Source organism: Schistocerca piceifrons, chromosome 3 (genome assembly GCF_021461385.2).
Source record: "Schistocerca piceifrons isolate TAMUIC-IGC-003096 chromosome 3, iqSchPice1.1, whole genome shotgun sequence".
Classification (NCBI taxonomy): Eukaryota; Metazoa; Arthropoda; class Insecta; order Orthoptera; family Acrididae; genus Schistocerca; species Schistocerca piceifrons.
This window is the reverse complement of record NC_060140.1, coordinates 747,505,021-747,528,759: the sequence shown is the minus strand read 5'-3', so window position 1 is coordinate 747,528,759 and position 23,739 is coordinate 747,505,021. Positions and strand designations below refer to the sequence as shown.

The window sequence follows — 23,739 nt, the reverse complement described above, 5'->3', positions numbered from 1 at the left end:
TTGGTTGTTGTGGCAGTTTGGATTCCTCAAAGCATTTGCTGTTGTTTTACTATTGGTCTGCATTGAGGCAGTGGTTTATATAGAGGGTCGGGATCTTGGCCCCTACAGTCATCATGTGCAATGCAGTAGTGAGGCTCTGCCGAACGCCCGAAAGCATTAAGGAAAAACTGTCAGTTTATACATTTATTAACAACGAGTACAGCGTCGTCTTCCCCAGACTCACAGCAGCCAAACAAGTCTGCAGAATGCTTGCCGGCTGGTATTTGTTGATGCAAGCTTGTCCCTCTGTCGGTGAGATAGTGGAGAAGTTCGCAGTCTCCAGCCCAGCAAACACAGGAAGCAGTGCTCGCTGGTCTACTGCTCTTCGCACTGGACACCCAGGGCACTCTTGTTGACATCACAGACTATGCCCCAGAAAGGCAGCCAGTAGTTTGCTCAAGGCAACCATAGTCATGGAGAATCATATCACAGCCTCTCTGCAAGAGACCAGCTCATGGCGCTGAAGTCTGCCGCTGGCTGCGAGTGGGTGTGGGGGGGGGGGGGGGGGGCAGCAATTACCGTGATCCCTCGCAATGACAGTGGTTGATCAGATTGACAAAGTCCATCAGTGAGACCAGAAGAGGCCCTGGTGTTGTAAGGCACCAAAGTCTTCCCATCAGGATGATGAGGATGAGGCAGCAGGAGAGTTCGTCACATTCCATTTTACGATGGCACTGTAGCTTTTAGCCATCTCATTAGGCCACAGATGGTACATCACCAGTTCTGTCTCAGTACTAATTGCTGCGACACACAATTATAAATGAGAATAACTGAGAGCTAAATTGCAGAAAGCAGGTTATAAGTATTGTTTGGACTATGCTAATGACGCTATCCTTTCTTGAGGATGACCGATGTGCTCTACTTTTCTGAGCTTGTCACCATTCTTGCTCGCTACAGGATGTAGGAACTTCGCCTTCCAGACGCTCTTTCCTGTAGTGTCAGTAACTGAATAGTTACTCTTGAGTTAGATCAGAGCCTTCTTGCAAGATTTTGTGCTGTCAACATTATGATATTATCCCTGTCGCTATGATGTCAGTTTCCTACATTTACTTGCTTGGACGCTCAGACCATCCAAGGTGTTGTGGTCACTTCCATGTTTGTAGCTACTCCATCATTGTTCCCCATTTGTTGGTATTCACCTGGTTGTTGACCCATTGCGCTTGGCCTCTAGCGTTTGCAGAGAACAACTTAAACTTTTTTTTTTAATATCAGCCTTGAATATTACTTCAGGGTGCAACATTTGTAAGCCATCTAAGCTTTTCAAGAGCCTTGAAAATGGTAAACCACTCTGCCTGACTGTCTGAGCATTCATTTACCAGTTCATACTTCGTACGGTATGTTGGATTTTAGCTCATGAAAATTGCTATCCTGATCCTATTCCTTCTTCAGTTTTACACTCGTCAGTGAATACTTTTATAACGATCTGTCTCCAGTTACTTCTTTCGTTAAGAGCGACGGTATCAGCCGGAAGTGGCCAGTTTTTACGACAAACAGCAGTTTCTAATGTTTTTCTAATCTTTCCAGTTTTAATTTCATTGTAATCATTCATTATTTCCCATATTTTAATGATTATTGTTGTCAGGCCAGGGAGAGTGAAAAACATTATTTTAGGGAGTTTTCATAGTAAAGTGGAACTGCTGCAGAGTATCTGGAAATGAGATGCTGTCCAGAAGTATGCCTGCTTAGGTCCATATTACACTGTAAAAGATCTTTGTCAAATATGTTTTATAAAAGACGTTTTATTAAATCTTTAATGTTGTACTAGTGTATTTCTACCACATCTTTCATGAAAGTTTACAAAACATTTTTCAAAGGCCTTAGCCTTCGCAACAGGTCTTCATAATGTGCGAATATTTAGAAACACCCTGCGTACGCCGGCCGCGGTGGTCTCGCGGTTCTAGGCGCGCAGTCCGGAACCGTGCGACTGCTACGGTCGCAGGTTCGAATCCTGCCTCGGGCATGGATGTGTGTGATGTCTTTAGGTTAGTTAGGTTTAAGTAGTTCTAAGTTCTAGGGGACTGATGACCACAGCAGTTGAGTCCCATAGTGCTCAGAGCCATTTGAATCATTTGAACCCTGCGTACCCCTCTGTTTGCGAAATGCTGTCATGCCACAATACGAAATAAAAAGTGTAACGTCATGATGTTCACATACTAGAAGTGCAGTTGCAACTTACTCGCTGACTCGAGCTGTTCTCTTTGTTAAGAAGCTGAACTGCTAAGAATCCAGAACTATCCCCTCTGTATACGTCGCAGAACGCCCTCGGCACATGCCCAAGAAGCTGTCAGTCCTGCCACTTAGCTGAGTGCACTTTCAGCTCCACCGGTGGTGAAACCTATGAGGAGCGAAACGTGATAATCAAGGCAATCGACATCACAATCTTTATGAAGCAATATATGTTAGAACGGGATTTCACACCTCGCTTGAAGGAAAGCCATTGTTTCATAATCTCATTTCTATCGCCTCCTTAAGGGCACTGTCCCAATACCGAGACACGCCTGTGTGCCCTCCTCTTTTGTCCAGAGTCTGCGACCTGCCGCTTTAATTCGCGAACTGCTTTAATGCAGGACCGAATTTCTACGAAAGTTAATGGGCCAGAAATATTCAGTCTACAGACCAGACGAGCACTATTGCAAAATAGTTTCTATAGTTGAAAATGACGGGTTTTTGTAGTTGTATGTAGACTTGTTAACTGCATCAATAGTACATAAACGTACGTGGAGACGAAAATATTCCAAATGAGGTAGACGATAAAAACGATTCGTCGTTTCAAGTCAGTTGTTTATATAAGTATATAGCGGCCTATATTCGGGTGTACCATAAAGATATGGCCAAACATTTAGCAAACATTCCTCACACATAGAGAAATAAAACGTGTTATATGGACATGGCTCCAGAAACGCTTTATGTCCATGTTAGAGCTCATTTCCTACTGCTCTTAATAACCACGTTAAGCATGAGAAACACAACTGGTTTGATCATACTTAACAAATAGAACGCTAAAAGCTCTGCCGAATAATTCAATGTTGGATGAAAAAAAAATTGTGACAGGGAAGAAATCGTGAAGGAAATCCCATAAGCTTCAGTTTTGGGTCAACTCCAATTCATTGTCCGCATGCTTACTTGGGAGTTAACGTGCTCGCCTCCCATGTAAGCGAGCCCGGGTTCGATTCCCGGTAGGGTTGGAGATTTTCTCCGCTCGGAGGTTGGATGTTGTGCTGTTCTCATCATCATTTCATCCTCGTCACCAGCGCGCACTTGGCGGCCGAACTTTCCCGGATGGGGCTTCCCGGCCAACCATGCCATACGCTCATTTCCACTTTATTTTTCAATTCATTATTATGGGCTGTTAAGAGTCGTATTGTGCAATCATGTTATCAACAAAGAATTTCTGACAACATTTGGGCCGGCATTGGTGGTGACTATTTGTCAGGGTCTCATGTTGTCCCACCCAAGCTCAATAGAGAAACTTACCATTTTTTCTTAACACTACCTGTTATGCTAGAACACGTGCCTTTACGAGTGCGACAAAACATGCATTTCATGTACGATGGAACTCCTCTACAGTTCAGCTTTTATGTGCGTACGCTTCTAAATAACAGATTCCGTGACAGATGGTTAGAAAGGGGTGACCAATTCCTTGGCCTCCACGCTCTCCAGGTCTAAGCCCACAACATTTTTGTTTGTGTACGGAACATCTGTACCCAAGACGTACAGAGTCTTCGTGCCGATATTGTGGAACGCTGTGAAACAATACGCAGTGCTCCACGCATGCATCAGTGTATCAGGAATTCAGTGAGACAGTGTTGATGCATGTATCCCCGCTAACGGAAGGCATTTTGAACATTTCATTTAAGAAAGTGTCTCATATCGTGCTAACACGTTCTTTTCCTGTGTGTTCCCATAATTACTCTGTTGAAGAGTCTTAGAAACTGAGCTCTAACATGGAAATAAAGCGTTTGCGGACCCATGTCCATATAACATATTTTCTTCCTCTACCTGCGAGGAATGTTTCCTAAACGGTTCGACATACCTTTTTGTTATTCCCTGTACTTCCCTGTACTTAAGCTAGCTGGCAGCCCATTTCACACAGAGTTACCCAAATTTTCCGTGAAATACGCAAATAAAATTTGAATAGCATAGTCTGCAGTTTCTATCTTCACATGCGTCCAAAAACATTGACAAATGTGGCATGACATTCTTAAATACTAGTTCCGACGTCGACGAGACTCGCAAAAATTTCTGAGTCCTTAATACTCTTGCACTGTGCGACCGTATGCTGGGCAAAAACTCGATCATATTGAAAAATGCAGTCGCCATCCCTGAATTGCTCTTCACAGTGGGAAGTAAGAAGGTACTTAGAACATCAGTGTAGGCCTGTGCTGCGATGTTCCCACGCAAAACAACAAGGGGTGCAAGCAACAGCCATGGAAAACACCACCACACTATAACACCACCGCCTCCGAATTTCACTATTAGCACTATACACGCTGGCAGATAACGTTCACCGGGTATTCGCTATACCCACACCATGCCATCGGATCGCCACATTGTGTACCGTGATTCGTCACTCCACACAACGTTTTTCCGCTGTTCAATCGTCCAATCTTTACGCTCCTTACACCAAGCGAGCCGCCGTTCGGCATTTACTGGCGTGATATGTGGCTTATGAGCAGCCGCTCGACCATGAAATCCAAGGTTTCTCAACTCCCGCCCAACGGTCATAGTACTTGCAGTGGATCCTGATGCAGTTTGGAATTCCTGTGTGATGGTCTGGATAGATGTCTACCTATTACACATTACGACCCTCTCGAACTGTCGGCGGTCTCTGTCAGTCAACAAACGAGGTCGGCCTGTACGCTTTTGTGCTATACGTGTACCTTCACGTCTCCACTTCACTATCGCATCGGAAACAGTGGACCTAGGGATGTTTAGGAATGTGGAAATCCCGCGTAAAGGCGTATGACACAAGTGACACCCAATCACCTAACCACTTTCGAAGTCCACGAGTTCAGCGGAGCGCCCCATTCTGCTCTCTCACGATGTCTAATGACTACAGAGATCGCTGATATGGAGTACCTCGCAGTAGGTGGCAGCACAATGCACCAAATATGAAAAACGTATGTTTTTTGGGGGTGTCCGGATACTTTTGATCACATAGTTTAGTTTCATAGAAATCGAGCTCAAAACGCTGATTAGAATAACGCTAATCTCCGTACAGTTTAAGAGATTATCCCATGCGAAAGCCAAATCAAAAGTTTGTCACTTTTGTCACTTTAAATCATTTAGTTATTATTCTACACGTTAATAAGACAATGATTTATAATAAAACATACCTAAGTCTATTATAATAATGCTTGGTACAGTGTTATTGTACCATTTTGCTGAAACAATTATTCTAGTTCACGAAATGTATCTACACATTCCACATAAGAGATATATTTGTTCAGAAAAGCAGATAAAAGTTCGCTTGATGCCATCCTAGTAGACAGTCTCCACTCCTTAAAATATGTCCTTGTAAGCATTGACCGGATGTGATTTAAATTCATAGAAATTGAATCTACTGCAATTGACAGATACATACCAAATTAATTAATATGAGATTATACTGATCCTCCATTGTACACAAAACAGGTCAGAACACTGTTGCAGAAGCAACGAAAAAAAGGATGCCAAATTTAAAAGAAAGCACAATCCCCACGTTGGTGAATACAGAAGCACGAAATTTAGTGCGATTTTAAATGCGAGATGCTTTTAATAGTTTCCACAACGAAACTCTGTCTCAAAATCTAATAAGCTAGAGACTCTGATCGTATCTTAAGTATAGTAGGAGCAAGATGCACTCAATAACTTCAATGCGTGGTAGGAATGGTGATGTTACTGATGACAATGCTGCTAAAGCATACTTACTAAACATGATTTTGTGAAATTCTCTCGCCAATGAAGACGAAGTAAATCTTCCAGAATTCGAATCAGGAACAACTTCCAACATGAACATCTTAGAAGTAGATATTATCGGTGTAGTGAAGCAGCTTAAATCGTTTAATAAAGGCAAGGTCTCCGATCAAGACTGTATACCACTTAGGTTCCTTTCAGAGTATGCTGATACAATACCTCCACACTTAGCAGCCATATTCAATTACTCGTTAGTCGAAAGAAATACACCTAAGACTGAAACGTTTCACAGGTCACACCATCACTCAAGAAAGGAAACAGAAGTAATCCGCCGAATTACAGATCCATATCACTTACGGCGATTTGTAGCAGGATTTTGGAACATTATACATTTCCTCGAAAACGACGACTTATTGACACACAGGCAACACTCCATCTTCAGGCCAGCTGTGGCCTACCGGGACCATCCGACCGCCGTGTCATCCTCGGTGGAGGAAGCGGAAAGGAGGGGCGTGGGGTCAGCACACCGCTCTCCCGGTTCACACAGGCAACGCGGATTCAGAAAATATCTTTATTGTGAAACACAACTAGCTCTTTATTCTCATGAAGTAATGATGCTGTCGACAGGGGATGTCAAATTGATTCCACGTTTTTACATTTCCAAAAGGCTTTCGACAGCGTTGCTCACAAGCGAATTCTAAACAAATTGCATGCCTGCGGAGTATTGTGTCAGTTGTGAGACTGGATTCGTGATTTCCTATCAGAAAGGTCACAGCTCGTAGTAACTGACGGAAAATCGTCGAGTAAAACAAAAATAATATCTGGTGTTCCCCAAGGAAGTGTCACAGGCCCTCCGTTGTTGCTGATCTATAAATTGTTTAGGAGAGAATCCGACAAGCCCTCTTGGATTGTTTGCAGATGATGCTGTCATTTACCGTTTTGTACAGCCATCAGATGATCAAAACCAACTGTAAAAGGATTTGGATAATATGTCTGTGTTGTGAGAAAAGTGGAAATTGAAAAATGAAAATGTAAAGTCACCCCCACAGCGACCAAAACGAATGCGCTAAATTTCGGTTACGCGATAAATCACACAAACCAAAACGCTGTGAATTCAACTTAATAGTTAGCGATTACAATTAGGAATAACTTAAATTGGAAAGATCGCATAGATAATGTTATGAGGAAAGTGAACCAAAGACTGCGATTTACTGGCAGAACACTTAGAAAATGAAACAGGGCTACTAAAGAGACTGCCTACACTACACGTGCCAGCCCTCTACTGAACGATTGCTGTGCGGTGTGGGACTTGCATCAGGGGGGATTGACGGAGGACCTCGAAAAATTTCAAAGAAGGGCGGCGTTTTTTGTACGATCGTGAAATAGGGGAAAGAGTGCCACGGACATGATACGTGAAATGAGGCGACAGTCATTAAAACGAAGGTGTTTTTCGTTGCGGTAGGATCTCATGAAATTTAAATCACGAACGTTCTCCTCCGAATGCGAAAATATTTTGTTGTTTCCGACATAAACAGGGAGCAATTATCATCATAACAAAATAAGAGAAATCAGAGCTCGCCTGAAAAGATTTAAGTGTTCGTTTCTCCCGCGCGCTGTTAGAGTGGAACGTCAGAGAAGCAGCTTAAAGGTGGTTCGACTACTCTCGGCCAGTCACTTAATTATGAATTGCAGTATATTCATGCACATGTAGATGTATAAATTAAAGTAGGGTTCCGAAAAAATGGAAATAAGGTAAAATATTTTACATGCTACAGTGTGTGTATCAAACGGTTCGTAAACATGGTTCGATTTCCACCTCAGTCGCTCGTGGCGGGTGTTTCATCTGTACACCAATGAAGATGTGTGTCTGCCTGCTGGCCTTCCACCGGGGCAGTGCCATCTCGGCCGCTGCGGTACCTGCTCCAGCGTTTAAGCACCCTGTACCGCTCTAAATAGGATACCAGAGTGCGTACCATAAGTTACTGAAACCCCAGACACAGGAGTCCCCTAGTAAACTTTAGTTCGGCTAGAAGCGTCTTGTAACGTCGTTCTTCACTCTGAATTTCTGTTGGAATATTCTCAAGTTACGAAAAACCAGATAGAAGTGTTTTCTGTAATATCTCACGCCACTTGGCATGGTACGGTATGGAACTGGGAACCTAGAAACGGCGGAGAGGCTTCGTCCCCACCGTAGCCCTCAGTGGTTCACAACAGGCTACGGCAGTTCACTCACCCCACCGCCATCCCACACCGAACCCAGGGTTATTGTGCGGTTCGCCTCCCCCCCCCCCCCTTAGGGAACGTCTCACACCAGACGAGTAACATAGTGTAACTGAGGCGGAGTGAGGGGAACCAGCCCGCTTTCGCCGAGGCAGATGGAAAACCGCCTTAAAAACCATCCACAGACTGGCCGGCACACAGGACCTCGACACTAATCAGTCGGGCGGATTCGTGAGGGGGACCGGTACGCCTTCCCGCCTGGAAAGGAGTGCGTTAGACCGCACGGCTAACCGCTCACGAAGCTTAGTTAAACAGTGTTCGGCCACCGCGGATTTTCCGGCCGTGTCTTGTGTGGCGCCGACGTTCTATGTACCTATTGTGGGCCGTAAAAATCGTCTGGCTCTAACGTTACAATATTATATTTATCTCGTAGCAGACCGCATCCCACACAATCTATGGATATCAGAGATATTAGCTGCATGTGTTAGTTCTTTTACCGGAAATCTGAGCACTTAGACATTGGGAGAATGCTTATATCCCTATGCCAAGCATTGTCGAAAATTTGACCTATTCAGATTAAGTAGAATAATGATATTTGATTATCGCCAATTAAAGTTAACTTTTAAAATCATATTAATTGTTTTTATAATGCCGGAATGTGTGAAATTTATAAAAGCTACTGTCATTTTGCAGAAGGCTACTACGTGTGTTGGGTCAGTGGGGCAAGCAGCGCAGGTTGCGAGGGTACCCAGGCGCATGTAGCTTGACTACTTCCCGTTGCAGCACTGCTGGCTTGTATGATGATATTTAGTTTTGTGGGGGGCTCAAGCGAGTGGTTATCAGTGCCAGAACAAATTCTGTGTCTTTTCACTGTACAGACTCGTTATTTTCCCGAATGAATACGAAACTAAGAGGACAATACAAACACCCAGTCCCCGAGCAGAGAAATTCCCCGATCCGGGGGCGAATAGAACCAGGGACCCCATGATCCAGAGGCACCAACGCTAACCACCAGACCACGAGCTGCGCGCTGTTAGCGTGTAGTCGTTATGATAAGAATAAAATGAAACATGTCTTTTAGCAGTGGTTTTCTTCGCCCAACTACCTGCATGAGTTTTGAAAAATCATGATCTAACTCAAAAACGAGCACTGCAAAGCGGCAAAGAACTGGACTTAAAATCTCCCGATACAGAGCCTAATCAATTGTAAGGGTATACATAAGTATTTGGTAGGTAGTAGTGTAGGTTAAGGTTATATGACCTGCCTAAGCTTTGCCACAGAACCGCAGAATTTTACACATGCTGGTCTTCCGCAGCCCGAAATCTTCCTTCACGGAGCCAAGTAGCTCTCTAATTTTGGATGACGGACAGAAATTCTTGATGTTATATCCTTTTAAAATTCTCTTAATTTGAGAGGGAACGTTATCAGAATAAGGAAGGAAAGCAACTGTTATACAACCATCTTTGCTGCATGTGCGCCCTACTCTGTTAAGGGGCAGCTTTGACGGCTTCTGGCGAATGTGCCGTGGACGTTCTGCGGCTATACGGAGCGCGGGCTCTGTCTTCTCATCAACCCAGCTTCGCAGCTGATTATGGCAACCACTTGGAACGCTTAAATATTATGTTACTTTGATTTTAGGATCAAGATGCAAACACGACAAAGTACACGTATTGCTGCACCGGGAAAACTTACGCAAACACAATGAGCAGTCGCTTGCACGCCTTGTAATCAGAGTAACGCGATTTCAGCAACATCTCTCGTACTGTGAAGCTATACTGTTTATTAGTTAGTACCTGGATGAGGGGACTGAACTCGCGTACTCCGTTGCAGGGAGGTGCACGCCCTCCACGCCAGCCAGGTCGACGTACACTTCCGACAGGAACTGGTGGTGCGCTACCGCACGGACGTCGTCTTCGACTGGTTCACATTGCTGGGTGAGTACGGAGGGTTGCGACTGCAACAGCACACAGGGAGTAGCCAGGCACCCACCCAACATGCGTATCATCTCACAGTTAACTTAAAAAATTTACAGAGACATGAGGTCTGGTACAGATATGCGTAATCATCAGTCTAGCAGTAAATATACAAGGATTAAAAAAAACCTCATTCTTACAGAAGATAGATGTTCAAATAGCTTATGGGAGTGCAGCTGGGTGTCATCTTCAACAGATGCTCACACTATCATTTTCAACAACACTTACACACTGTAAACCGTAGCGCCACCAAAAACCAAAGATAACCAACATCCGAAGGTTAAATTTTCTGATTCTAATCCTGCGCTCTCGCTAGTCAGACAACAAAGGAACAGCGTTAATGCTACCTCACCTGTTAGTAATTAATATTCGCGGTCGAAAACAACTGACGTTGGTCTTCATTGAATATATGATGGTGCTGGCGTTCACCGTGGGTGTGTGTGTACTTGTGTGTGTGTGTGTGTGTGTGTGTGTGTGTGTGTGTGTGTGTGTGTGTGTGTACTCTTTTCGCATATGCTTCGGATACCGAGGTTTTAAAGATCCTCACACGGAACTCTCTCGTTACATTGTGCCTTGAAAGTGACAAGGCGTTCACCTTTCGAAATATCGACGGTTTTCAAAGACGTCATACACCTGCATTCTCGAAAGTTGTTTGAACATTTTATTCTCCGGGAAGAACTTAATTTTCACAGCAAATGGGCAACGTGGTAACGAGGTGGAGGGAAGAGTAGCGCTGATGGGGAGAGCTAGGGGGAGGAATAGACAATGTAGGGATTTTGCTGTGCAGGCAAAATTGATTCACATTTATCGAGAACGACCGTAATTTCCCCCTTGCCCAAGCAATCTGGACTTATTTATCCACTTGAAGCAGTCGTTTCTTTACTTTTCGTTTTACTATGGCTTTCCTGAAACAAGCTATAGATAAAAAAGTAGGTGACTGTTGGGTCCTTTTTGGATTTCAGCAAAGCTTTCCGACGCTTCGACTTTGACGTTATACCTGCTTAACTGACAATTCAGCATTTTCCTTTAATTGATGCACAGTTGTCACACTGATACCTTACATCTCGCCGATAGTGTGTTATGATTGGAACAGGAAGGACACAAAGGAAGGATGTAGTAACAGATGTCCCACAAGAAACTGTATTGGGTCCATTACTCTTCTCATTCTATGTTAATGATGGGTCGACTATTCTCTTCTACTGAAAATATCGTTATATGCTGACGGCAGTCAACTATATCTATGTTGAACTCCAACAAAGCTGTGAAGAACCATACAGCATGTAAATGCCAATTTTCTTGCCCCATCAGTGTGGGCGCAGAGCAAGGGCTTAGAACTTTACTGCTCTAAAACGCAAGCAATCTTAGTGGATGACAAAAGACTTATTACCCCGAAATTCAGAGAATATCTTCTACCGTGAATCCTAAACGGCACAGGAATAGCCCTTTCTTCTTCTGCAATGATTTTGGGGATAATTCTGGACCATCATTTAGATTGGTCTCAACAAAAAGCTTCAGTTTCTAAGAAGGTTTCGGTATTACTTTACTTACTACGTAAATATAAAGAAGTATTTCCATTCGAGCTTGAAAAGAAGCTCGTACAGACACTAATATTCCACATATTTGATTATAGTGATGCCATTCTCCAAAGACTTTCGTACGAAAGCACACACAGTCTGTAACTGGCGATGAATGCTTGTGTACGATACGTTTGTGGTGAACGCTTCTTCGACCATATTACACCAACCCACAAACAACTATCATTGCTGTGGGCCGGTAAGTGTAGCAACTATCATATTTTACATTTGCTCTATTGTCTTCTCAGCCGTTGCACTCGCTCTCATTTGTCTTCAACTCTTATTCTACTATGTGAACAGAACAGCAGAAATACTCGTTCTTAACAAAGCAAAATTCTCTCTGTACCATCACATAAGCACTGCTACCATGTCCGCTACATAAATTTCTGTATCAGGAACCCGACCTTACAACAATCTTCCTCAAAATATAAGAGAAATTAAATTACTTCCAAGCTTCCAAAGACAGCTAATGGTTCATCTGTTACATTAGACTTCTTTCCCATATTCTGTGCAGCTTACTCCGGTCCGTCCCCCTCCCCTTGTCGGCAGAGTTCTCTGTTTATATTCCGTTCTTTCCTAACAGCCACTGCCACTCTCACCTCAATCTTCTCCCTTTCTTTCATTCAATCCGCTTCTGATAATACTAACCATCAAATGTGCTAAGCTAGTCTGTATTGCTATTATAACAGTTATTATTTTTATCAGGTTACCTTCCATTAGGGACATGGGTTCACTCAGCGACTATGATACGACTTACAAATTATGGAGCACAGCAATCAGTCGTCCTTTTCTTGCGGGTTTTATTCGGCAAATCTAGATTTCGGCTAGTGCCTAGCTATTATCAGTGCACCATTTTATAGTATCAATCCATGTCCTGACGTACTAGAACATGCATTGATACTATAAAATGGTGCACTGATAATAGCTAGGCACTAGCCGAAATCTAGATTTGCCGAATAAAACCCGCAAGAAAAGGACGACTGATTGCTGTGCTCTATCATTTGTATCATTTTTATTATTGTTATTAGTGTCATTATTATTATTATTATCATTCGAAACTTTTGTGATATGTTTTGTATACGTTGCTCCTGCTCAGTTGTGAAAGAGGCATCTGGGCAGGCTAAATAATAGATATGTTATACAAGGAATATGGTATCTCCTTCCTTCTGGAGTTTTTCAACAAATATCAAAGTCATATTATAAGAGCAGAAAAGAAAGTCTATTAAAGCCTTTAGCATTAAGATCACAGTGAAAATTACTCTACTAGAACTGTATTCATTACATATGGTGTAAAAAGCTACGTATACGAAATGTTATAGTGTTAAGAGAGGTAGAAAAACACTTATGTGACAAAAGTGGAGGGCCGATTCGAAAACTTTCTTCCACACAAGTGGGATAATATTTGGCACCCTTCTCCTCGTGCCTCGCACATTGGTTGCTTCTCCTTGGGCTCCTAGCAAGACTTTTAAAAATGAATCCAAATATAATGATGGTGCAAATGGATAGCTTTTTTCTTTTAAAATAATTTCTACATAGGCATTCCCGTATAACAGAATTAAATTATGAATCGTATTTCAGTTCTAAATATTAAAATAAGGAACAATACATTTCCATTTAACGTTGTTCCCGAGATTTTCAAAAGCTGTTAGTAAAGTAAAAAATTAAATAGATATATTGTATTATTATAGCCTGAGTAAAAAATTTATAACGATTAAATTGGTCTGTGAAATGTAAATATAAAAAATTAGTTTTTTGTTTAATAACGCAAAGCTTCAATTCCATAATTTATGAGTTATTTCACAGTCCATCTGAACAATGTGCACAGAAAAACAAAACAAAAAAATACCATATTTTGTGTTAAACTTGAGATACTGTTTGATTACGTAAATTGTTTTCTATGCGTTAAGAAATCTCACCAGTAAGTAGTTAAATTTTAAGAATTTTTCAGCGAAAGTATTTAAAAATTGGAAACGTGGTCAAATGTCTTCTGTATGCAATCGAAAAGAATATTACGAACTTGTGATTTATTCGGAAGAGAAATCACGCTGTCGACTTACAAAGGAATGGTCCAATCCAATATGGCGAAACCCAACCTGAAATTTTTCACGCAGGAAGAATACACCGAAAGAAATACAATGAAAAAATTTTAGCTGCTAAGGAGCACTGCAAGTATCTATTTTAAAAATGTGGAAGTTACTCATTTTTACCTCATACCTCCGTACAGTCCTTCCTGCCTAACGCGCAAATCGGCGAGTAAGCAACCGCAGCCATGGCAAGAGGACGTAGCGCCAAGTCCAGTGTGCACAAACGTGATTTTTATGCACTTAAACCGTACGAAAAAGTCTCAAATAACAAATTTTCTGAGTCACTAACAGGTCACGTCAATAGCTGAACTGTTACCAATGTCATTGTTATCGAGTGTCTAGCAGAGGAAAGAAAATGAAGACAGTGTATGATGTTTCATTGTTTACGTCTTCCATCAGTTGGGACTTCAATTTGTTGACATTAAATATTTTATAAAAGAAAAATTCACAGAATTACTAGTTTTATTTAGACAGAGCTAGAATGGAGTAAGAAACCGTCGTGGCCGTTGTTCTGCATATTGTGCTGCATTTCAAGCATACTTGATTAAATTCGTAAAATGGATGATGCACACTGACAGTGCAGAAATGACTGAATTTTAATAATAATGCCATGCTGATAAACCTGAAAAAACAGGTATCGGAGATTATATTTTCCGACAATTATCTGAAAAACGCTTTACTGTGTTGAAAAAAAAATATTTTTTTTTTCGAGATACTGAATCACACTACTAGTACCAGGTAGGATCCGAATTATATTAATGGTGTTTTCGTCTCCTTCTAAAGACAGAGACAGCTATACAATCAGGTCAAGAATGCAACAAAAGCAATGAATTGTTCTCTGCTAATGGTAAGATGTAACACTGAAAATGATTCTCTCTCATTTTTCCAGATTTTGCTACGCCGATTACAAGACTTTTGCAAGTAAACAGTACATTTCTATAAATATTTGGTCATAATTTGCCTTGATGTTCTCACAGACAGAAAAAAAAGTTGTGGAAACAGTAATCCGCTGATACCATTGACATTGTTGTATACGAAAGTATCGTAACATTCGTCCACTGCACAAGCGAATCTGTCTTTTTTTCGCTCGAAATGATAAAGTGCGGTTTGCACGTAATCTGATTGATTAGCTTTATATGCAGCTTTTAGGGGATTACAAGAAGTTTTTTTCTGCACGTCAGCTACGAATTTCTCTGTAGTACTGTCTATTTATTAATGACATTTCCTCTATATGTATACCTGAGATAAATTTCGAAATTTCCTTTTCTGTATAATTTCCTGAATCTATTTAACTAGGTTGAAGAAGCCTGAAAAACAATAGTATTCATCTCACTTGCAATTTAGAGCCCAGCCTTGCATATCTCTCTCGGTAACGGTGCATTCACTCTCACCTTTCTTTATTTTCGTTTTGGCACATTTTTGTACTTCTTGTAAATGTTTCTTCCACTTATACAATTCATATTCAGATTTTACGAAACAAAGCCGACTTCGTACACCGCATAAGTTTCAGTTCTTCTCCCCCCTTCGTTTAACCAAAAAATTTACTCCTTTTTGTTTGTCACCTAAAGCTATTAATGTACTTGTTTTCTTTGAGCTAATTGAAAGGGCCCGGCTTCAATTCCAGGAAGGGTCGAACATTTGCTACACTCGTGGTCTGTATGTTATGTTGTCCTGATTTTAACTTCATCATCACTGTGTCACGCAAGTGTCCTAAATGGCCTCACAATAAAGGACTTGCACTCGGTGACGAGCCACCACATGACAGAGAGAGAGAGAGAGAGAGAGAGAGAGAGAGAGAGAGAGAGAGAGAAATTTCACCAGTGTAATGTTTAAAACGTTAATTGTATTCCATTACTATGAAAATAGCAGATGCTATTAGCTAGCATATACCAAGAAATCTCAAAGAAAATTAATTCAGTTTAATCTCTATTCTTAACACTTAGCTATACCATAAAGGCACCTGACAGCTACTAAACGGGTTGCAAATTTGAGCGGGAAGTAACTGTGAACAATTGTATCTGAGAAAGTATCAACGGAAATTGACATTATCTTTACAAATCATCACGTTCGCCGTGCTGTCTGGTTACCGACGTACCGTCGATCAAGGATACGTGTCCACCGACTTGTACGTGCACTTTCTGCTACAGCTACGTCACAGGAAGCTACGAATTTGGCAAATGTCAACATTTAAAAACAAAGAAATATTTGCAGTGTGTCTGAAAAGCTATAATTTTGACATTGTTGATTTTCCGATGTATCCTTCCCGTACATGAAATTTCAAGGCAGTTTCCGAGTTGTTGGATAGGACAGTTCCCTTGTTACATTCGTCTACTGGTGGCAGCACCGATTTCAATTGATACACTGTTCACTGAAATGACGATAGATGAAAATATTTGCAACAAGCTCTGAGCCGCGCAAGATTATTTTTTATCTACAAATACTGTCATTAATATTTTGTTATTATATGAACAGAACTGATCAAAAGTAGTAGCAAAAACTCACACGTGTGAAAGTCTATGATGAGTGGAAGCTAAAACGTTCCAGAAAACATGTGTCCGCAAACGAGCTGTTAGTGAGGTAACTGCAGATTTGAGGTTACGAGGCAGCACAGACTTCAGTATGAGATATTGCCCAACAAATACATTTGAAAAGTAAACTACTCTATTAAGTCACCATTTAAAAGGGCTGAAATTACAACTAGGATAATATTTTGTACCCAAGTCGCTGGCAGTTGGTGACCACGCATTCGCAAATGAGTAGATAATGATTGTTTAACACAGTCACATCAACCAGCTGTTTCAGGAGTAATGGCTACAGCTTCAACCTCACGGCCTGGGCAGTTCTGACACTGTGAGGTCTATCAGTCTCCCTTTCGTCTGTTCTAAGGGATCCTGTTTCGCAAAGATACCCTGAAGTCTTTGAAATGTGACTCGATCCTGTAACATTCTATCTGGAAATCGTCCATAATGCAGCAGCCTTGGTGTACGACTGTTGCATCGTACCATTCCATGAAAAAGATGCATATCAGTTAATTCGGTTCGGGCGTAACCAGACGCCAATGAACTGTAACTTTCTTGTAACACAACGTAAAGCATAAAAATGTAATAGAAAATTCGTGGCAAATAGAAACGGTGTGCTGGACCGAGACTCGAACTCGGGATCTTTGCCTTTCGCGGGGAAGTGCTAAAAATGTAATTGTTTACTCAGGAGCGTGGATACTGCTAGCGCTAATGAAAACTTATCCTTGTTAGAAGTAAGATGTCCCTGTGTTACAAATCAGGTTCCACTGTCAACGTATTGCACACGGAGCGGTCAAAACAATTGTGAACGTTGGCCTAAAGGAGGCACAGTGCCACACACTTCAAAGATCCCTTGCAGCAATTCGCTGCATCTGTGACATTTGTGTCGCACAACAGAAGTGTTTCTTTCTATCTCTCCTAATAACTCTATAAATGGTATAAATAGTGTTTTTACACCCTGTTAACATCAGACAAAAGTTAGGACATTTACATGATCACACCGGTAGGTGTGTAAAGTTTTAGAACGTAATGTTAGGTTTGTTCTAAGCTAAAAGTCATATCCACAAAGATCTCTTTCCACTTTTGCCAGTCTTTGGACTGGATGAAAATTTAAAATCCTTCTAAAGATATAATCTAACTATTAATTGTTTAGTTTTCTATTAATGATATAGTTTTCTATTAACGGTTTGGTTTTCTCTTGCAAAGTAACAATGTGAAGATCAAACACAAACTAAATTACGTACAAATTCTGCATGAAGAATTTAGAAAATCAGTCTTCAGATTAAGAAAAGAAAGTCAGTTCCTTTGTTGATTGTTAAGAAATTCATTAAACATTGTGGAAGAGATCTTTCTCCATAATTTTAAGTTTTACCAGCTTGGTTCGAATGACACAATGTTCAGTGTCTTTATATTTTAAAAATTTCAGCATGTTCATGTTCTAGATATGATGCAGTATCAATTTAACTAGTCTGACGTTTTCTGAGTTTTGTATTTGGTTCTGCAAGCAGCTTAATATTGTACAGTCAGATGGGTGACATCTGTGAGGGCGGGTGAGCTGCATGTAGGATGTATGACTCCCCTGGGTGCATAGCTGCAGTGATGCTGATGGCTCATATATCCCTGTACTGATGACTGATGGAAGACACTTTGATAGAATAATTGTTTATTTACAAAACCCAATTATCATGTCCTTGGATGAATACCCACACAACTACGTACAACAGAAATGCCTCTGCTATTACGTTGTGATGTGCCTACAGGACGAACCCCACAGTCGTGGTAGGCGGCGACGTGAAGACCTGGAACGTTACTAGGCCAGTGTTGCCGGAGTATGACGGCTGACGTGCTGCTGGTGCAGACCAGGACGAACTGCACCGAGTCTGCCAGCGTGGAGCGCTAAGACAAAACTGCTGGTAGTGTCAACTTGTAGCGCTGGAACTAAAATGCTTGTACTGCCGACTTGAAGCGTAGAGCATACTTGACTTAGCGCGGTCCGATGGTGGCCTAAGTAGTTGGGTGTTGTGGGTATCCGCGTGGCACTGCGAGTGCGCGTGCCCTGGTGTAGCAAAGTAGACCCTGCCGACAGCGCTCTGATGCGACTGGCGCGCTGCCTGTCGTCGAGTTTGGCACCTCTACATGCTCTGCAGGCGATGTGTAACTCTACTGTAAGCAGCCCAGGACATACAAGGAAAACATTTCGGTGTTGATTCCAGCCGTTTGCACGTGTCTTCCTGGCAGGATAGCTGCCATCATGGCCCGCCTGGTGCGTGGAGGAATAGACTACTAGGCGAATACAACGGCTGAGAGAGACGTCGGACGGTGATTCGCCGTGGGAAACATTTCTAATTGAGAAAGTCCTTTATTGCAAACAATTAGTTTGTTGGAATCAGAGCTGGAGAGGCGGTCAATAGCCTACGTGATGTAGGTGGCCAGGGTGGTGAAAGCGTATGGGCATCAGCAGTGGGCCACCAGGAGGACAGTGCGTGTCGTGTACCCAAGATGGTGGTGGCTGTCTGCACGGTGCTACTCCCAGTACTGCAGCAGAGGCACTGATGCAGTTCGACGGCAGCTTTTGTTGGACCACCGATGCACACCCTTTTATGCAGGTAGGTGGGAAGCACGCTGGACAGATGAGATCAAACCGTGGCCTTCAGCATGGCTCATGAAAATGGCGTATACCTAACCCAATTGTGGAAAGCAACAGCATGTGTCGGCCCAGGGTGACGAAAAGAGTGAGCATTCCATTATGAATAAGCAGTCTGTAATCCAGATTGCAGGACGGGACAAGCAGTCCTTTACCCCCTTGTGGATGCCTATGGTCGTGAGAATCTGCGGAAAGTGGTTGAAGGACGGAGAAACCACAAGTAGGCGACGAGGTACAGGACATCCACGTCTCCTCGCAGAACGTCAATGTGTGAATCTTGCCCGTGCTGTGACGTACGATTGGAGGGGATCTGTGGCAGCTCTGCCAACAGAGCACAGCGATGATGCGGGCACAAGTGTTTCGGAGCACACCATTCGGCATATACTGTTTAACGTGGGGTTCCATAGCAAACAACGACTACGTCTTCTGATGTTGATCCAATAACATCTTCCATTACGATTACAGTGGGCAACGGATCATTAATATTGGACCATGAAACAATGGAAACGAGTTGTCTCGCCGGATGAATCACATCCTTGCTGTATCAGATGGATAAATGCATTCGGATATGCTAATATCCAAGCGAATGGTTGCTCGAAACACGCACCGCACCAAGATCACAGGGCGGTAGGGGAGATATTATGCTATGGGGGAAATTCACTACGCCTGTACCTAACAGATATTATCACAGCTATGGACTACCTGAACACAGTTATGGACCACCCTCATTCCTTCACGATTGATGTCATCCCCGCAGGCGACGGCATCTTCCAGGAGGATAAAAGTCTGTGCCGCATGGCAGGAATCACGCTACAGTGATTTGAGGAGCTTGCTAGCGAACTTATGTTGATGTCTTAGCCGCTAAATGCCCCTGATCTGAACCGGATGGAACACATATGGGATGCTGTCAGTCACCAGCTCCCATTCGCAACCACCTGGCGTTAAGTTACGGGAATATTGTGTTACCTGTGCATAGACGGCTGGTGTTACGTCCCTCCAGAAACCTACTGAGGATGTGTCGAATCTATGTCACGCAGAATCGATGCTGTATTAAGCTGGTGGTCATTATGTTTTGGCTCTGCAGTGTGTGTAGTATAAAGTCAATTCCAATTACATGTATCTTTCCTGCTGTTGAAATTGTCACAAACGTTAATGTATTTTTATTGAAAAATTACCATTGATTTGTTTCACTATCTTAACTAGACCATTATCAAACATTTCTCCAAGGACCGAACTGTCAGTTTTAGGCAACTGCACCCCAACTAGACAGCAGCAGTCACGAACTGGACGTTTAAAAAGTTGAGTCTGTCCCTTTCTGCGTGCTGACTAGTGATTTGTATTACGATAAACTGTGTTAGAATGAGGCAGCCGTAACGTCGCAGAAAATCTGTCTTAACAAAGCTGGAGATTATCAAACAAGCTTTTACATGTAATAGAAATATGCATTGTGTCAGCAAGGTCTTACTCCGACAAGCAATACTCGTGGTCTACGGTAACGTCTTGGCGTAGTGATTACAACGTCTTGTTGCCTGGTCCAATACCGACTGCTGGAAAATAAAAATATCAACAATGACGGCGAAGGCTTTGGATGCGAAGAGTCACCCTCCTTCTTCCAACGGTTTCGTCAAAGAGGCCAGAGGAGTGGACAGACGTTTAGGGGCACTCTCTTGCCCTGCCGGTAGAAAACTGCCCCAACAAGGCGGAAGTTCAACGGCATGAGGATGCAAAAGGCAATAGAAACCACTTCATTAAAGACACATAATATGTATTCATGTGGCCTATAACTGAAAAAGGGTCAGATGATCTACCACTGGTAAAAGATTCTGGATTTTCCCCCACTGAGATCTCTGGGAGGAGTTTGCGAAGGGTAATATTCTCATAATCGGAGAGCACAGTGTTAGAATTCTGAATGGAGTAAGGAAGCAAGACAGTCTGAATAAGGAAATGCAAAAGCTGAGTCTAGATACAGTCAGCGGAAACGGAGAAGGGTTTCTAGTGATACATGTAAGTTAATAGCAACAGCAACAGAGTATGATGTATAGGAGGTAGTATTCGTCATCAGTGGGAAGGTGGGGCTAGGAATGGGTTACAATGGCCATTTCAGCTATAGAATTCCTCTCAACAAAATCGACAGCGAACCAGCGGCAACAAAAATAAGTTCAGGCATACAGTAGCAAAAGATGAAGACATAGAGAAAGTATAAGATGATGTTGAACGTGTAAATCGATATATAAAGGGAGATGAGAGTCTGATAATCATGGGGTTTGGAACGCTGCGGTATAGGAAGGCATTCAAGACAGTTATGGGCGAATATAGGCACGGTGCAACATACTAGTTACTTGGACAGCTAGTCTGGAATTCGGCTGAAAGGGACTGGATCTCTAAACACTTCGTATCTTGGAACAGAAAATAAAAGTCTTACTGAGAAAAAAATTAAGTCCACCTCTGTAGCTGAGTGTTCAGTGCGTCTGACTGCCAAATGGAGGACTCGAAGTCAATTCCTGGCAATACCGGACGTTATTCCTTGGTGGGAGGACTGGAGTGGGGTCCACATTGTCTCGCAACCTGGTTAAGTAGCTACACGAATAGAATTAGCTGCCTCGAGGCCTGGAAAGCCGAGAGCGATCAGGGCAACGGTGTGCTACTTCACAGTACAGCCGAATGATGTATTATGTTAGAGGACGACACGGCGGCCTGTTGAAATCGTGTGTGCCTGAGCAATGGTGTAATATGCTCAAGACGTAACTGCTCTTTTTTATACATATTACTTTCCTGGAAACAAGAATCGTGCTCGTATAAAGATTGATTGTTTTTTATTTTGCCATTTTTTTGGGGGGTACACGAATGGCTACACATGTCTCCGTCCGAAACACGACGCAGACCGTGCCGTACTTATACACGGGTACAAACTTCACTTGGTGGCAGGGCCGGCCAAGAGGATTTTGCCGGCCCAAGCAAAAATTTCAAGCGCCCCCCCCCCCCTACCCCGTTTCCCTCATCTTGCAGTTTTAGACGTAGTTAACCTTTCTAACAATATCATTCATCCATGCTGACTCATTTTCACGCATCAAGATTACTCGTACCTCACTTTGACGTGAATACGTCTTTAAGAACAGCGTCAGTCGGAAACGTTTACAGTGAAATAAATGTTGAGCTGTAACTCCAAAAGTAAATATGTCAACCAAAATTAAATTATATCACTTGCAGAGTATATAAGTAAAATCTGTTCACTTCATTCTCTGAGCAAAGTGCTGTGTACGATGTAGCGACAAGCACATTTGACTACTGCATTGTCGTCGGTATAGTAGCTGCTTCTGCTGACAAAGTGGAAGGTCGTAGGACAGCGAGTCGCATTTAAATGCTTTATTTGTTGAAAAAATGCATAAATCGCCGTTGCCCATGTAGTGTGTCCATAGTACATAAAGGAGTAACGGCTGTGGTCGGATATCGAGAAGGCGTGCTTTCCGACAACCCACTACCACGATTTATGGCTCAAAATGAGCAGTTTTGGAAGCACTTTCATTTACGGCAGCAAAAAGAAATAGCTAAATCCTAAATAAAGCTGGTGGAACCCAAACAGTGTGAAATACAGTGAAACTCGATAAACAGTTCGTTCTCTTCATTTTAGTTACTTGAGCTCCAGAATAAGGTTTGATAAGTTGTTTCAGTGCGAAGTTAATCTCTGTTGGGTATGGTTTTATAGAACAAGAAAAGAGAATGCGGGAATCCAAAGGAGAGGAAATGTTGAAGGAAGAATGTCATGCATCCTTCCACGTATAAACGCCGCGTAATTACAATGTCTGGATTCAAAAGACTGTGACATGTGACGGGCAGTGTGCATGTTTTACTCATTTTTTATTTTTTACAAAGGATTTTATTTATTTATTTTTTGTTTATTTCAAAGAGTATGGCACAAATTGAGTTGGAAATACTGCCACTAGCAACTTTTGCTATTTTCGAAGACGCACCAAAGGAGATGAATTCCAGTGCTTCATTTGTCATCTCTTTCACAATACCGTAGACAGCTTCCAGTAAGGCACTATATTTTATGCACGATTTGTATTTCCAACTTATTCTCTCACTTCATTTACGCAAAACTTCCATTGCCTTGTTTAATTTTTACTTTAGCCCCCCCCGCCCCCGCCCTCCCCCACCCCCCTATGGGCTGTCGGCAGTGGTCGCTGGTGTGACGTGTCGGTGGTGCTGTTGCAGTGTCTTTTGGGGGCACGGCGGGTCTCTTCTTGGGAGCCTCGATGCTGAGCGCCGTGGAGCTGGTCTACTTCCTCGTGTTCCGCACTTGGCTGCACGTGCGAGCCGCCCGCGCCGCCCACCTCAGGCCGGCGCTGGTCCCCTATTGGCTGCCCTAGGCAGCTGATGGTCCGCTACTGGCTGCCCTACGCCCACCATCAGTCTCGGCGAAAATCCTTGCCCTGTACTTGCCGCTCATACGTTATCACCTACACCCGCTAACTGCCTATTATCTGTGTATTACTTGGATCAAGCAAAAGGAAAAATAAGTATGATTAAAAAACCAACTCCATTTACTGGCTTAAAATAGTTATTGCCCTTTGTGCTAGCTTCTAGACCTCTTCGTATCTCCAGCAAGTGAAACACGTGCAAGGAGCGACGACGATGCGTTTTCTAATGTGCACAGTGCTGCTACTGTGCTTAACATTTAGGAATACATAGTCGCAACACAAAAATCAGCAAGGCTACAAGAGATAAAGTGTTGTGTTCTGCATTGCTGTCAATACAGGTTGTACCAGAAGACTATGACAAATGTTGAAATCA

General features: G+C 42.6%; 1 protein-coding gene across 1 annotated transcript in view; it reads left to right on the top strand.

Moving 5' to 3' along the window:
• Positions 1-23,315, top strand: part of LOC124789033 (pickpocket protein 19-like) — a 117,189-nt gene extending 93,874 nt beyond the window's left edge. The window contains exons 8-9 of the mRNA XM_047256322.1: positions 9,985-10,088; positions 23,161-23,315. Of these exons, the coding sequence (XP_047112278.1) occupies positions 9,985-10,088; positions 23,161-23,315 (259 nt within the window). The remainder of the gene's footprint in view (positions 1-9,984; positions 10,089-23,160) is intronic.
• The last annotated feature ends 424 nt before the right edge of the window (positions 23,316-23,739 follow it).